At 38.2% G+C, this 14,354-nt stretch overlaps 1 protein-coding gene across 13 annotated transcripts in view; it reads right to left on the bottom strand.

Annotated features, from left to right (window-relative positions):
* The window catches only part of SYNE2 (spectrin repeat containing nuclear envelope protein 2), a 288,222-nt gene that overhangs the window by 157,329 nt on the left and 116,539 nt on the right, over positions 1–14,354 (bottom strand). For 12 of the 13 annotated variants that reach the window (XM_072963192.1, XM_072963191.1, XM_072963196.1 and 9 more), the window contains exons 31-35: positions 12,268–12,447; positions 10,072–10,222; positions 3,461–3,619; positions 2,650–2,811; positions 540–641 (exon numbers count right to left, since the gene is read on the bottom strand). In XM_072963192.1, the coding sequence (XP_072819293.1) occupies positions 540–641; positions 2,650–2,811; positions 3,461–3,619; positions 10,072–10,222; positions 12,268–12,447 (754 nt within the window). The remainder of the gene's footprint in view (positions 1–539; positions 642–2,649; positions 2,812–3,460; positions 3,620–10,071; positions 10,223–12,267; positions 12,448–14,354) is intronic. The other variant, XM_072963203.1, reaches the window with a different exon arrangement.

Raw genomic sequence — 14,354 nt, 5'->3', positions numbered from 1 at the left:
CAGGGTAACACCTCCCCTCTGCAAAAGAGGCCTGAGAAATAAGTGAAACGAGAATAAAAGAATGCAAAAAAATACTATTCATTCTAAAATAGGACAAATAGAATAACCTATACTGACTACTAAAAATTTGGTTGGACAGACATAGTTATGGTTACTAAAGGGGAAAGAGGATGAGGGAGCGATAAATTAGGAGTTTGGGATGCAAATTACTGTATATAAAATGGACAGACAACAAAGTCCTACTGTATAGCACAGAGAGCTACATTCAGTATCCTATAATAAACCATAATGGGAAAGAATATGAATATATTATACCTGAATCACCATGCTGTACATCAGAAACTAACACAACATTGTAAATCAACCATTCTTCAGAAAAACAAAATTGGTTGGACATAATATAAGAAATGAATAAAGGTAAATTAAATAATGATCCTAATTTTATTTTAGGTTTAAGAATTAGAATTCCAGTTTATGAATATTACTTTAGAAGATACAGAGCATCTTTAATTGCAACTTTTAAACAAAAATTCTCTTACCTGTAATTCAAGAGGTATCTCACTGCTTTGAAGCAGAAACTGTATTTTTGCCACTCTTTTAGAAAATTCTGAAGGTTTTTGTTCATGGACTTGTAACTCCTCCTAAAACACAGTGTTAATGGAAAACATCTTTTTATTTTATATCTTATTTCCTGGTACCCTTAATTGCTACTGAAAATATATAGAAACTGAAAGAGCCTTTAAATTTCCCCTAATCACTTGTCTTTGACAGAGTCCTGGGAGTTACAAGACTAAGTGTCTTCAAGGCCTAGGCAAATGTCATAACTGAGTGAAACGTTCTAACAATAAGACAGTAAGAGAGGCTGGACTTGTGCTACCCGAGAACGCAGTGCCTGCCTAGAGGCATCACTGCTCATAGATCTGCACGTATAAACTGTATACATAAACATGTATAAACTTTATGTGTTTACATAAAGCCAATACACACACACACACACACACACATACCCCATGCTGGCAGATGTGGCCCACAGGCTAGCAGTCTATATTCCTTAACTTCAAATTTTTAAACAACCTGTATCTCAAGACAAATTTAAGGGATTCTTAGTGATCATTTGTTCCACTTAGAACAAATTACTTCATGACTATCATAATATACCCAGGAAACTCATAAATCTCCACACATTTTGAAAATATTTTCCAAAAGTATAAAAATGGATATGTGAATTTACAAGTGAATAAAATGACCAAAATTAGAGAAAAAATGAGATTTGAAGCCTTACACCTGGCATACTGTCAAGCCATCATGCACATACACATACATTTCATATCACACTACACCACATAAAACTGCCAAGATTTGGCTGGTTTTTGACCTGCAAAGATTGTGATTTTATATGGTCCAAACTAATAATATGCAAACAAGCAAGCAATAGAAAGAATTCTTTCTGCAGTTAATTCTTTTTTTTAAGTGGGGGGAGGTAATTAGGTTTATCTATTGCTTTTGGTGGAGGTACTGGGGGTTGAACCCAGGACCTCATGCATGCTAGGCATGCACTCTACCACTGAGCTACACCCTCCCCACTAGAGTTAAAAGAGATAACTTTAATTCTTTCTAAATGGCAACACCTGAATTGACTTTTAAAAATTAACCTTTTTTTGAAGCTCTATAAAGATTTTGATACTTAGCCTAGTGTTCTTCTAATCTTTCTGAGGGAAGGCTTGATTAAAATCATGAAGACTGTCCATCATGATCCAGATCAGAAGTTAACAGTCTGAGGGCTGGCACTGTTTTTGTAAATAAGCTTTTGGGCAACCCAGCTACGTTCAAGCATTTACGTATTCTTCACGACGCTGCTTTCCTGCTACAACAGCAAAGCTGAGCAGCTGTGACGGTGACCAAATAATTGATCTATAAACCTGAAATTACTATTCAGCCCTTTAAGAAAAGTCTGCCAATCCCTGGGGCCTAGATTGACCACCTAGGAACAATTACGCATTTTGATGATATTCTTAAAGATCCCATAAATCTTATGGAAACTTTGCATAATAGTATCTTAAAAAGTAAAACATAAAATAAATTATGAAGGATTATAAAGGAAAACAATTACATTAGGTTAGTTATAAAAATACTACAAGTAATTTATACCATAATGATATACATGTTTCTCTATTAATACCTTAAAGAATAGGATCTAGCAGTGGACCTACTTAGTACCGTAGTTTCTAGTGACAAGAGTAATAGCTGCAATAATCAGAAAATGACTCTAAAATATCTGTAATTTTCTTGATAAAATTGTCACATAAAATGTTCGTCCTACTATGTTTGCTGACTACTTCATGGTGGAAACACACATTACACTTTACTTAGACATTCATGGAAATAAAGATGCAGCTGAGATTTTTTCCCATATGAGGTCATTTCACCTACGAACCTCCTGGGTGCCTGTGAACCCCAGATTAATAATACCTGCTACCATCTTCCTAGGTGTCACAAAGCAAACAACAGAGTTCAGGTCCCACTCAAGGGATAATGAAAGAAATACAAGACTTCTATGGTATTTCTCTACCCCGCTTCAAGAAAGCAAACTTGGTATTAAAATGTCAACTGTGTACAAAAAGAGCATATATTTTATCTCTGTTAAATTACCCTCAGTTTTTCTCTTTCTTCTTCAGTCAGTTGATGTAATTCTATTTTTTGAAGGGCCTTTTCAGTCCACTCATCGATACCATTTTTTAAGTTAAAAAGGTTGTCCCATAAAGCTAGAGCTCGACCAAGATTTTCATAGTAGTCTTCTGTCTTCTCATTTATCTACCATAATTAAAAAATAAAAATAACACACTTAGTGGTGAAAAGTATAGGAACCACTGTTTCAGTCAAATTCAACTTTTTTTTAAACATAACTTCAAAATAAAATTTTAGACTACCTTTACTTGCTTTATTCATCAACAAAAAATTTGCTTTAGCATATCATGTAGTTCTTTCTTTAACAGAAAAAAAAAACTTGGCTGGTTTGCTGCAGCTTATATGCAATTAAAAGCAACAACCTTCCTAATTTTAAACCACAATAAATAAAAGATGCTTTAAAAAACCCAGATCAAACTATAGCACATACAAATTCTTAATTTGCAAGTCATAAAAATACCATTACTACTAAACCAAAAATGTATTAAATAAATATAAAGTTGAACATCAGTATCCTGCACAAATGGGTAATAATATTAACTATCTTAAATGAGTTGAGTATGCACCTGTATATCGAAAGACTATAGATCCATTTGTTAGTAGTACCTAACTCTGGAGGTAAAGTTAAATCCTAAGTCATAAACTTCTTATTATTTGAACATTTTTCTAATGAGCACTTTTGAATTTTATAGATAAAAAATATTAAAAATACAAAAGAAAAGATCAATTTAATTGTTAGAAGATAGAATTTCTAGTCAATTAAATTATAACTTACATCCAGCCATCTATCCACAATAATATTAGCCTCTTTCTCAAAAGGAGGCTCTTCAAAGGTTCTCATTTTATTTAAATGAAATTGTAGATTTTTGCAGATCTGGTTAATCTTGTCTACAATCTCTAAATGTTCATTAAATTCTTCTTTGACAACTTCAATCTGTAAAAAAGATATGAAACATGTTTTGATAAACTGATAAAGACTTATTGCCCCACTTCATCAATGAAAAGTTTTTAGAATCCTAGCCATCCAGTTTAATAATAATCCTACACCCAAATTTCTTGCCCCACTCTGCATGATGAAATATCTATAATGGTCTAAAATCGTGTTTCTTGTCTATGTGAAATAATACTCTACCCTAAAAAAGGCACCTCCACTCAATGGTATATAAAAATGACAGGTCATAGATTCCTCCAGTAGGAATCATCTTTGTAATGTCAAAGAACCTAAGTGCTCATCTGAATAAAACGGACAGAACTTTAAAACATCTTTAATATGACTTCTAGTTTAATCTTCCATGATTCTAACTCCAACATCATTTCTAACGTGGAAGTTGTGAAACACTCACTATCTTATCAAAAGGCCAATGATCTTGAACTAAAACATAAAATTTGAGCGTTGAATAATGCAGTCTTAATGCATCCACTTAATTTACTAATCTTACACAAACATTTTAATGATTATACAAAATTTGAAAATAGTGATTTCTCATAAACAAAAACCTAAGAATTATACACCCAGGGTTGACTTCCATTTCTGGGAATACGCAGCAGACATAATTTTCCCTATTCTTCCCACTAAGTACAACTAAAAACCCTGGACATCTTATACAAAATAAACCTAAGACTGAAAGGCGGAAAATTCAAGCAGGGAAAACAGCTGGGCGCATCAGCTCCTGAAGACGACCTGGTGATGAATTCCCTGCGTTTTCTTTTCCCCTTAGATATCCCAGATTGTGTGTTGGAGAAGCCAGCACCTGGTAATACCAACAGATATAGACCACAGACCAAAAACACTCCAAGAAAAGCCTCCTCTCTTCAGCCAAAGAACCAGAACATGGCAACCTAGCGGCCCGGTGGTGGGGGAATAAATTGAAAGTTCAGGATTTGCAGTCTGCTTGATTTTAAAACTTACCATATAGGTACAATAAGAAAGATTACATCAGTTGGCAGAGGGACAGACACATAGATCAATAGATCAAAGAGAACCCAGACAAATACACAGAACTGATTTTTGACAAAGAAGAAGAAGCACTTCAAAAGAAGAAAAGAAGACTTCAACATATGGTGCTGGAGCAATTGGATATTTATAGACAAAAACATGAAACCTGACCTCAGTCTCACATCTTATACAAAAACTAACTCTAAACGAAAGATGGACTGAAATGTCAATCATGACACTATAAAACTTTTAGAAAAAAAAATTGGAGAAATTTTACCATCTGGAGCTAGGCAAAAACTTCTTAGACTTTGACACCAAAAGTACAATATATGAAAGGAAAAGTTGATAAACTGGACTTTACCAAAATTTAAAACTTTTGCTCTTTAAAAGACCCTATTTAGGAGATGAAAAGGCAAGCTACAGTTTAGGGGAAACTATCTGCAAACCACATATCTGACAAATGACTAGTGTGCAGAATGTAAAGAACTCTCACAACTCAACAGTAAAAAAAAAACACAAAACAATCTAATTAGAAAATGGGCAAAAGATATGAAGAGACATTTCACCATAGATGACACACGAATGGCAAATAAGTACATGAAAAAATAATCAACGCCATTAGCAATTAGGAAAATGCCAATTAAAATCACCATGTGATACCACTACACATCAGTCAGAATGACTAAAATTAAAAGTAGAGACAATGTATAATGCTGGCAAGGATGTGCAGAAACTGGATCACTCATACATTGCTGGCGGGCACGTAAAATGGTATAGCCACTCTGGAAAGTTTCTTTAAAAATGAAATGCATCCCTGGTCGTCTAGTGGTTAGGGAAAAAAAAAAAAGAAATGCAAGATTAACACACAACCCAGCAGCAGCAGGGCAGGGCATTTAACCCTGAGAAACAAAAACTTATGTTCACACTCCCCCCAAAACCCTATACAAATGTTTACAGCAGTTTTATTCATAATAGCCAAAAATGAGAAACAACCCAGAGGTCCTTCGGAGGTGACAATTAAACAAGCCATGGTACATCCATATCATGGACTCCTATTCAGCAAGAAAAGGGAACAGAATACTGACGCATCCAAGAGCCAGAAAGAATCTCCAGAGCATTATGCTGAGTGAAAACGGCCAGTCCGAAGAGGTTACATATTATGATTTCATTCATCGAAGATTTTTGAAATGACAAAATTATAGAAATGGAGAACATATGAGTAGTTGTGAGGGGGCGTGAGCAAGAGGGAAGTGGTAGGGCTATAAAATGAAAACACAGGGATCATGGGGTGATGGAAATATTCTTCCCCTTGACTGTATCAATGTCTGTAACCTGACTGCACTATTGTACCACAGCTGTACAAGATTTTACTATTGGGAAAACGCAGTAAAGGGTACATAGGATCTCTCTGTATTATGTCTTACACAACTAACTGCATGTGATCCTACCATTATCTCAAAGTTAAAAGTTCAATTAAAAAATTTAAAATTATTTAAATGTTTTAAATGGAAAAAAAAACAAGTAGGGTGGTTTCCTTCTGACCGGAAGCTGACTGATACGCTGGCAGAGCTGGGATTCAAACTCAGCTGTTTTTCTCTCCCAGTTCAGGACTCTTTTGCATTGGACGTAATAAATGCTTATTCAGATAAATGAAAACATATATACATATACACCCTCATTTTTATTACATTCAAAGAACTTTGTTGTTACATTGACTCGAGCTACCACTGGGTGAAAGAAAAGAAGGAGCAGGAGAGGACAACTTTAGCATTGGCAGGAACTGCAAATTTTGCTCTACCATGAATGGAAGGGGTAAATTAAAGGAAACCGGATCCCTCTGACAGTTCCCGAACTTTAATAGTCCCCTGACAGTCTAGCCTTCCAGTCTTACTTTCGCACTTCTGCCTTTCATTAAAGAGAGTGGAAATCTGGCACCATATCCTAGATAAACATCCAGGTTTCTACGGTCCTGAAGAACAGAAGTTCTCAGTGGTATCATATTTCAGCCACCAGTGCAAAGCATCATGACAATACATACAACAGAACTGAGATTATTTCTGAAGACAGTACCTAAGTCATCAGAAAATTAACTGAGAGTTATGTTCACAATCAGTACTAAACAGTTAAAAAAAAGTGTATGAGAAATAATAATTAATACTAGCGTATTTCTTTATATTACATGCAAGATAATATATTATTTCAGCAAATATACAAAGATACCACATTAGATACAAGATTGTCAACATAATAAGATCAGACATTTATACGATTCTTAACAGTAATTACACTTGTTTTATTAATTTTTAAGATGTTTTTGTGACTAAAGCTTTATATCTGAGAAAGGGGTACAAAGCAAAGTTAACCAATTTTTACTTCTGCCATATACATATTTCAACTACACCTATAAGGAAGGCAAATTATGATGAATGAAACATGACTTTGTTGTCATATACATGGGCTTAAATAATGATTCCACCACTTATTAATCAGCGATATAATTTTGGGAGTTACTTAACCTGTATCCTTACTTTTTTTCCCTGCTTAGAGAGAAAGTTGCTAATCTGTCCAGTGAAGCCAGAGTAATGATGCCATCCCAGCGGGTCTGGAAGGCAGAACATCAAGCCAAAGAGGATTATTCTCAAGCCTTAAGGTTGAATGTTGTTTGCCTTGTTAGGTTTCAGAGTTACTTGGGACCCACCACCCCTTTCTTCTTTCCTATTTCTCCCTTTTGGAGTGGAAGTATCTATCCTATACGTGTCCCACTACGGTATTTTGAAAGCAAATAATTTGTTTGGTTTCATGGATTCACAGCTAGAGAGAGTAAAACAATAAACAAACAGAGATCTCAACTACATAGAGCTGGGAGACCAGAAGAGGGAGGCGCTGTCACGCCTGTGATGACAGCAGAGCCCAACAGGAAGAAGAAAGACTTCTTCACTGGTAAGGACTCAGCCAATGATAAACCATGGACTCTGTTTACTAGCCCGCCCAACTTCCTTTTCCCCTCAATGAAAGAATTCTCCTTTCCTGCTGTGTAGGGACTTGCCCTTGACTCTCACAGTTGCAGAACCTGAAGTGCAATTCTGAACAAATCCCTCTTTGCTGGAGAAATATCTGGCAGTCTGTTTGTTTTAGGTAAGTGAGAAGAATTTCCCTCAGGCTGAATTATACCTTGAGTTTCACCTATATCTAATTTAGATGACATTCAGATGAGACTTTGGACTTAGCTGGAGCAAGTTGAGACATCTGGGGCTGATGGGAAGGAATAAATGTACTTTGCATGCGAGAAGGACATGAATTTTAAGGGGTCGAGGGCAGAATGTTATAAACTGTGAGAATTGTCTCCAGAACTGTAAGAAATGGTTACAGATAGTGGAATTAGCTATCTGGTCAGTTCACAAGGCAGGGACTCAGGATCTGTGAACAAGGCAGAGACCTTGGTCCTGGAACAACAGTACAAGGTGGGAAACTGGTATTCCAGGCATAGTAGAAGAGTACCTATGTGAACTGGGACACAAGGTTGAGGGATCTAGTAAAGCTGATCATGTTGGATACTCTGAGAACCAAGGGAACCATAGCTTCTTAAATCCACTTGGTTGAAGACAGGATCCTCCTAGATTCTGAGTCCACCAAACCCAGAAGCTGCCTCTGCTGGATAGAACCAGACAGGTTTCATCTAAGAGACTCTGACTACTTGTCTGCTCATAGCTTGGTGGCCTTCCTCAATTAGGTCTCATGGAGACCAGTTACACAGTCACATACTGTATAACTGGTGTCCAAACAGAGCTCCTTCTGACTGGCCAGTTCCAGGAAAGTGTGTCTGAGAAAGTGGGCCCCAGACAGGGGCTACTCCTCAACTGTGCCACTGATGTGACCTTGAGTGTCAGTTCAGCTTCAGAGACAAGAGTTCTAGACAAAGACTAAATTGCCTGTAAGAATCTGGTCTGTAGGCACACCTTGAGATACTGCGGATTCCGGTCAGATCACTGAAAGAAAAGTGAGTATTGCAATAAAGCGAGTCACGTGAACTTTTGGGTTTCCCACTACATATAAAAATAATGTTTATACTATGCTGTAGTCTGTTAACTGCCTAATTATGTCTAAAACACAACGTACATACCTTAATTTAAAAATAGTTTGTTGCTAAAAAATGCTCACCACCATCTGAGCCTTCAGCAAGTCATACTCATTTTGCTGATGTAGGGTTTGAAATCTTGTGACAATTATCAAAATGTGACATAGAGACAGGAAGTGAGAAAATTCTGTTGGAAAAATGGCACCAACAGACTTGCTCGATAAAGGGTTGCCACAAATCTTCAATTCGTAAACACACACACACACATACACACACACACACACACACACAAGCAAAGTACAATAAAACAAGGTATGCCTGTATATGTATAAACCTCACTGAGGATGCTTTCAGCAACTGGAAAGTTTAATAAAATTCTTCTAACAACCAGGCATATCAAGTAGAGGCTATTTCACATATGTCTCTGATACTTTGGCAGAACTTTAAGATAGTACTCACAGAACCAAGAGGAAAAGCAAAAATAAGGTCCTACTGTACAGCACAGGGAACTATATTCAATACTTTGTAACAGCCTATAATGAAAAAGAATATGAAAAGGAATATACATATATATGTATAACTGAATCACTATGCTGTACACCAGAAATTAACACAACATTGTAAACCGACTATATTTCAATTTAAAAAAAAGATTGTATCTGCGGAACAGCTGAGGCGAAAAGAAAAGGAAAGAAAAGAAGAGAAAAAGAGGAAAAGCAACTCTCTGGTATACAGTAATGCAGTGTTGGATATTCTTTTCTAACTACCCCATTATTCTGCCACTCTGGTTGATAATCAGATTAAATCATAGAAAATAATGACATCTAGTGTCGAAAAGTGTTAGTCTGAGAATATGAAGTTGTGATCACTGAGGCTATGAACACAGAGCAACTTGGAAATAAACTCACACATCTTTATAGAGATTGAATAAATAAAAACATAATTTTTCCTCTATTCACTAACAACAGAGGGGGTTCTCCTAGTACCTTCTTTCTCTCAAGTCTGCAATGAAGTCTTAGGTTCTTTTTAGGTGGAAGGTCAGAGCACAGACTGTTCCAACCTTACAGAGGTAGCAGCAGGGGTGACCCCAGACTGAGAGCATAACAGAAAGGATTTGGCCCCAAAAGCCCCAAAAGAACCACACCCCACCAGTGTTAAAACCCAAACAGAAGCAACCCAGCATCAATTTAGGGGCTGATTTTTTTTTTCAAGCCCTAGGGATAAGTTCAATAAATTCTTAGATACCTGATAAAAGAGAGTCACCAGTAACTTCATCTAAACCAAGTTTTGAAAATGACTCCATTTATAATATCCTGTCTACTGCCAGGCTTGCCACCGAGGCCACCACACAGTTTCCTCTGGAATTTGGACTCACCTCTGCTATCCTCTTCTTCAAGTTCTCCTTTCCCATGTATGAAGCCTGGAGGGAGATGACATTCTCTTCTTTTTGAATCAAAGTTGTCAAGACATTTTTAAAAGTCTGATACTGTTTTAAGAGCTCCAAAACTCTTTCACACTGGTCAAGACTACAAAGAGGAAAAGAAGTAAAAAAAGCTCAATGTCTGAAAATAACAAAACCATTCTTTCTCTTTTAAGTATCCCTCCCACATTAATGACTAATAAGTTATAGAAGGACTTTTCCTTTTGACGTGGTTTATAATTATTTTATAATTTAACCTAAGAATGATGGTATATATACTTATCTGACAAATGGATGGTGTAAATAATCACTGGATTACTATTTTCACAAGGTCAATATTAAAAAGTTACCAGATGTAAGCTCTAGAAAGAAACACAGGATTCATAACCTTAAGGAATTAGCACCTCAATTCCTTTTTTTCTTTCTTTTTCTTTTTATTGGAGTATGGTCAGTTACAGCGTGTCCATTTCTGGTGCACAGCACAATGTCCCACTCATGCGTATACATACATATATTTGTTTTCATATTCTTTTTCATTAAAAGTTATTACAAGATATTGAATATAGTTCCCTGTGCTATACAGAAGAAATTTGTTTTTTTAATCTTTTTTTATATATAGTGGCTAACATTTGCAAATCTCAAACTCCTAAATTTACCCCCTCAATTTCATAATTAACTAAGAGACATCTTGGTAAACAGCACCTCCCTAATATTATCCTTAGAGATTGTTTCAATATTAATTTCAATATGATACAAGTATGTCTATTTCAGCTCATTCTACATTAAGTCCTTTAAAAAAGAAAGTACAGATGATGTGGCAGCTAGGACACCTGGTTTCTAGTTACAACTGGGCACTAATGGGTCGTGTGACCTGAGATAAGTTACTTTAGGCTCTTTGGACCTCGGTTCTTTCCTCTGTGAAATCAAAGAGCAGACTACATCAAAGACCACAGACAGACTTCATCTTGACTTCTGTACGCTCAGGTTCCAGGAGGAAACAGGCAGTGTACTCGGAGACGGATGTGGTGAAGAGACCACTGAGAGCAGAGCCACAGAGGAGAACCCAACAGGAGCTGCCAGGACCACTTGCTGAAAAGGGAAGGGGTTAAGATGAGCCTGACCTCTCTCTCTTCTTGCTCACGAATCTCCTGCTAGGACCTCCCACTTCCTAACACAGCTGGAATCCTTGTCGTGGGTGGTACAGTCTATAGGGGTCAGTCTTCTCCACCACTCCCACCCCGGGCAGAGAGTAAGAGAAGGATGGAGACTACTCAGCAGAATCGCCTGCCGGGACTGATAGGTAATGGCTGTGACACAGTGAAGAAAACTTGTGAGCCTTATCCAGGCTCTGTAGGAAAGATGGTGGTAACTGAATGGCATCACCTGCCATTCAAGTCGAGTAGTGTGGTAGAATAATGTCCCACCTCCCAGAGATGACCATGTCCTCATCCCTGGATCCTGTGACTATGTTACCTTACACGGCAGAGGGGACTCTGCAGATGTGATTAAGCTAAGGGTCTTAAAATAGGAACATTATTCTGGATTATCTGAATGAGTACAATATAATCACAAGGGTCCTTATAAGAAGAGGCAGGAAGGCCAGAGTTAGAAGGAGATGTGGTAACAGAAGCAGAGATGAAAGAGAAAGACAGAGAGACGGAGATTTGAAGATGCTACACTGCTGGCCTTAAAGATGGAAGAAGCAGACATCAGCCAAGGAATGTGGTAGGCGGCCTCTAGAAGATGGAAAAAGCAAGGAAATCGATTTTCTCTTTGAGCTTCCAGAAAGGAACACAGCTTGGTTTTAGGATTTCCAACCTCCAGACTGTAAAATAAGTTTGTATTGTTTTTAAGCCACTACATTTGTGGTCATTTGTTGCAGCAGCAACAGAAAACTAACGCAGGTGGGGCAATAAAAATCATATACATACTGTGAGCATCTGTCATTCCTGTTAGGTAACCTCTGAAGTTCACCTGGCCATAATCTAGGATCCCTGGTCTTGCCCTAGACATGGGCCTGGTGAGCTTCCAGTGTGAAACTCTGAAGTTTGCCTCTCCTTTAGGTCCATGGGAATGTGTTTTCAACATACAAATTTCAAAAAGTTCACTGTGCCACACTTTTTCAAATTTGGGAGGAATTTTTTTCCTTACCATTCAGCGACCGAAGCCTTTGTATTCTCCCACAGGAGTGCTGTGTCTTGGCACTTCTGACTCAGAACTTTCTCCCTGCCATCTTTGAATTGTGGAAGAGAATTAGCCATTTCTTGCAATTGTTTCTTCTCTTCTTCACATTCATCGAGATCCTTATCCAGTCTGATTAATGATTTCTTCCTTGATGATGAGAGAGAAAAGTTTGATCGCCAATTATTGGCCAATTTGATTTGACACAAAAATGGGTAATTTGGGGGAGCACACTAACTTTAATTTGTCCTCATGAGGTTTATGCCAAAATTACACATTCCTATGACAGAGTTCAGGAGGCACTACATTTCCAGGATACTGGCTGGGTTTTTACTAGAACAGATAAACAAAACCACCAGCAGTAACATTTCTCCATGATGAGCACACTTGTAAAGGAAGTGTATATACATGTGAGAGAAAAGAGTGAAAGGGTACGTATGTATATTGTTGGGAATGTCCACAATGTTTGTAGAAGAGGGGACAAGTGGCATGGAGAGAAAAGATGACAGCAGAGCACTGCAAGTTCCTGGGAAGGGCGGAATGGACAAGAATAAAGGGAATCTTGCCTGTCTACCTTGTGAACAAAATGCTCCCCCAAACCAAAGAAGCGTCATTGGAACTAAGGGCTTTATCCTGTAAATTAATCCTGGCGGGATTAACTGCATTCACTTAGGTCCAAATCACTTTTATCAGGTCCTCAGTTGTCTCTGCTTCCTCCCTTCCAGTTCTCTCTGGCACCCACTCCCATAAGGCTCTCACTCCCTACTGCTCCTCCAAGACCACTCTCAGGATCTCCAGTAACCTCTACACTCCTAACTCATGTTCCAGTCCCAATCTTCATCTGCCTTTAGTCGTCGGCAGCATGCTACCCAGTGGGTCACTTTCTCCTAGTGGAATGGCCTTCTCACTCAGCCCCCACAACTCTCTTGATTTTCCTCCTACTCTCCTGGCCCCTCCTTCTCAGTATCTTTTGCTGGTTCCCCCTCGTCTCCCTGATCTCTTGAAAGGAGTGTCCCAGAGTACACAGCACTGACCTCTTGTCTTGTCTGCCTAAATCACTCTGCTGGCAATCTTATCCCTCTCATGGCTTTAAATGGCATTCTAAAATGCCGACGACTCTCAAATGTATACCTCGCCCAGACCTCTCTCCTGACTCCTGACGCCACCTATTTTTAACAGTCTTATTGATAACTCTACTTGAATGTCCAATAAATATTTTGAACCTACCACGTCTAAAACTGAGCACACCTGATCTTCCATTCAAAGCTTGATAAACTTCAGTCTTTGCCATCCCAGTTAACAGTAACTCCAATCTTTCTTTTACACCTCATGTCCAATGTGTCAACAAACCTTGTGGGCTCTGCTTTTAAAATATATACAGAATCTCAATACTTTTCGTCACTTCACCATCGTTCCGTGCCACCATCATACCTTGCCTGGATTATTGCTATGGGTCAAACCAGACTTCCCATGTCTTCCCTTCACTCCTACAGTCTAATCTCAACATATCATCCTGTTATAATGAAGACCAAATCATTTCCCTCTGCTCAGAACCCTCCAAATGACTTCCCATGTCACTCAATAAAAAAAACAAAACTAAAGTCAACACATGACCCACAAGTCCCTACAGGAGCTACAATCCCACCTGTTACCCCTCTGACCCTCTTTCACACCTCTTCCCCTCACCACTGACCTCCTCACCTCATTGCCTCTCCTCAAAGATGCCGGACCCAGTCCCACACCTGCCCTTTGTACCTTCTGTACCCTTTGTACTGCTCCTTTGGCCTGGAGGGCTCTTCCTCCAGGTCGTCACTTGGCTTGTCTCTTACCTCATCTTACTCACACATCACCTTCTCTGTAAAACTGCCTGATAACCCTATTCGAATCACAACCCCTTCTCTTTCCCGGCTTAATTTCTCTCCGTAGCCTTTAGCACCATCGAACATACTGAATATCTTCCACCTCCCACTAGATCCTAAGGCCCATGAGGAGCAAGAACTTTTGTCTGTTTTGTTAACTGCTATCTCCCCAGGACCTAAAACAGTGCCAGGCTTGTT

Source organism: Vicugna pacos, chromosome 6 (genome assembly GCF_048564905.1).
Source record: "Vicugna pacos chromosome 6, VicPac4, whole genome shotgun sequence".
In the NCBI taxonomy this organism is placed as follows: Eukaryota; Metazoa; Chordata; class Mammalia; order Artiodactyla; family Camelidae; genus Vicugna; species Vicugna pacos.
This window is presented reverse-complemented; position numbering and strand designations above follow the sequence as displayed.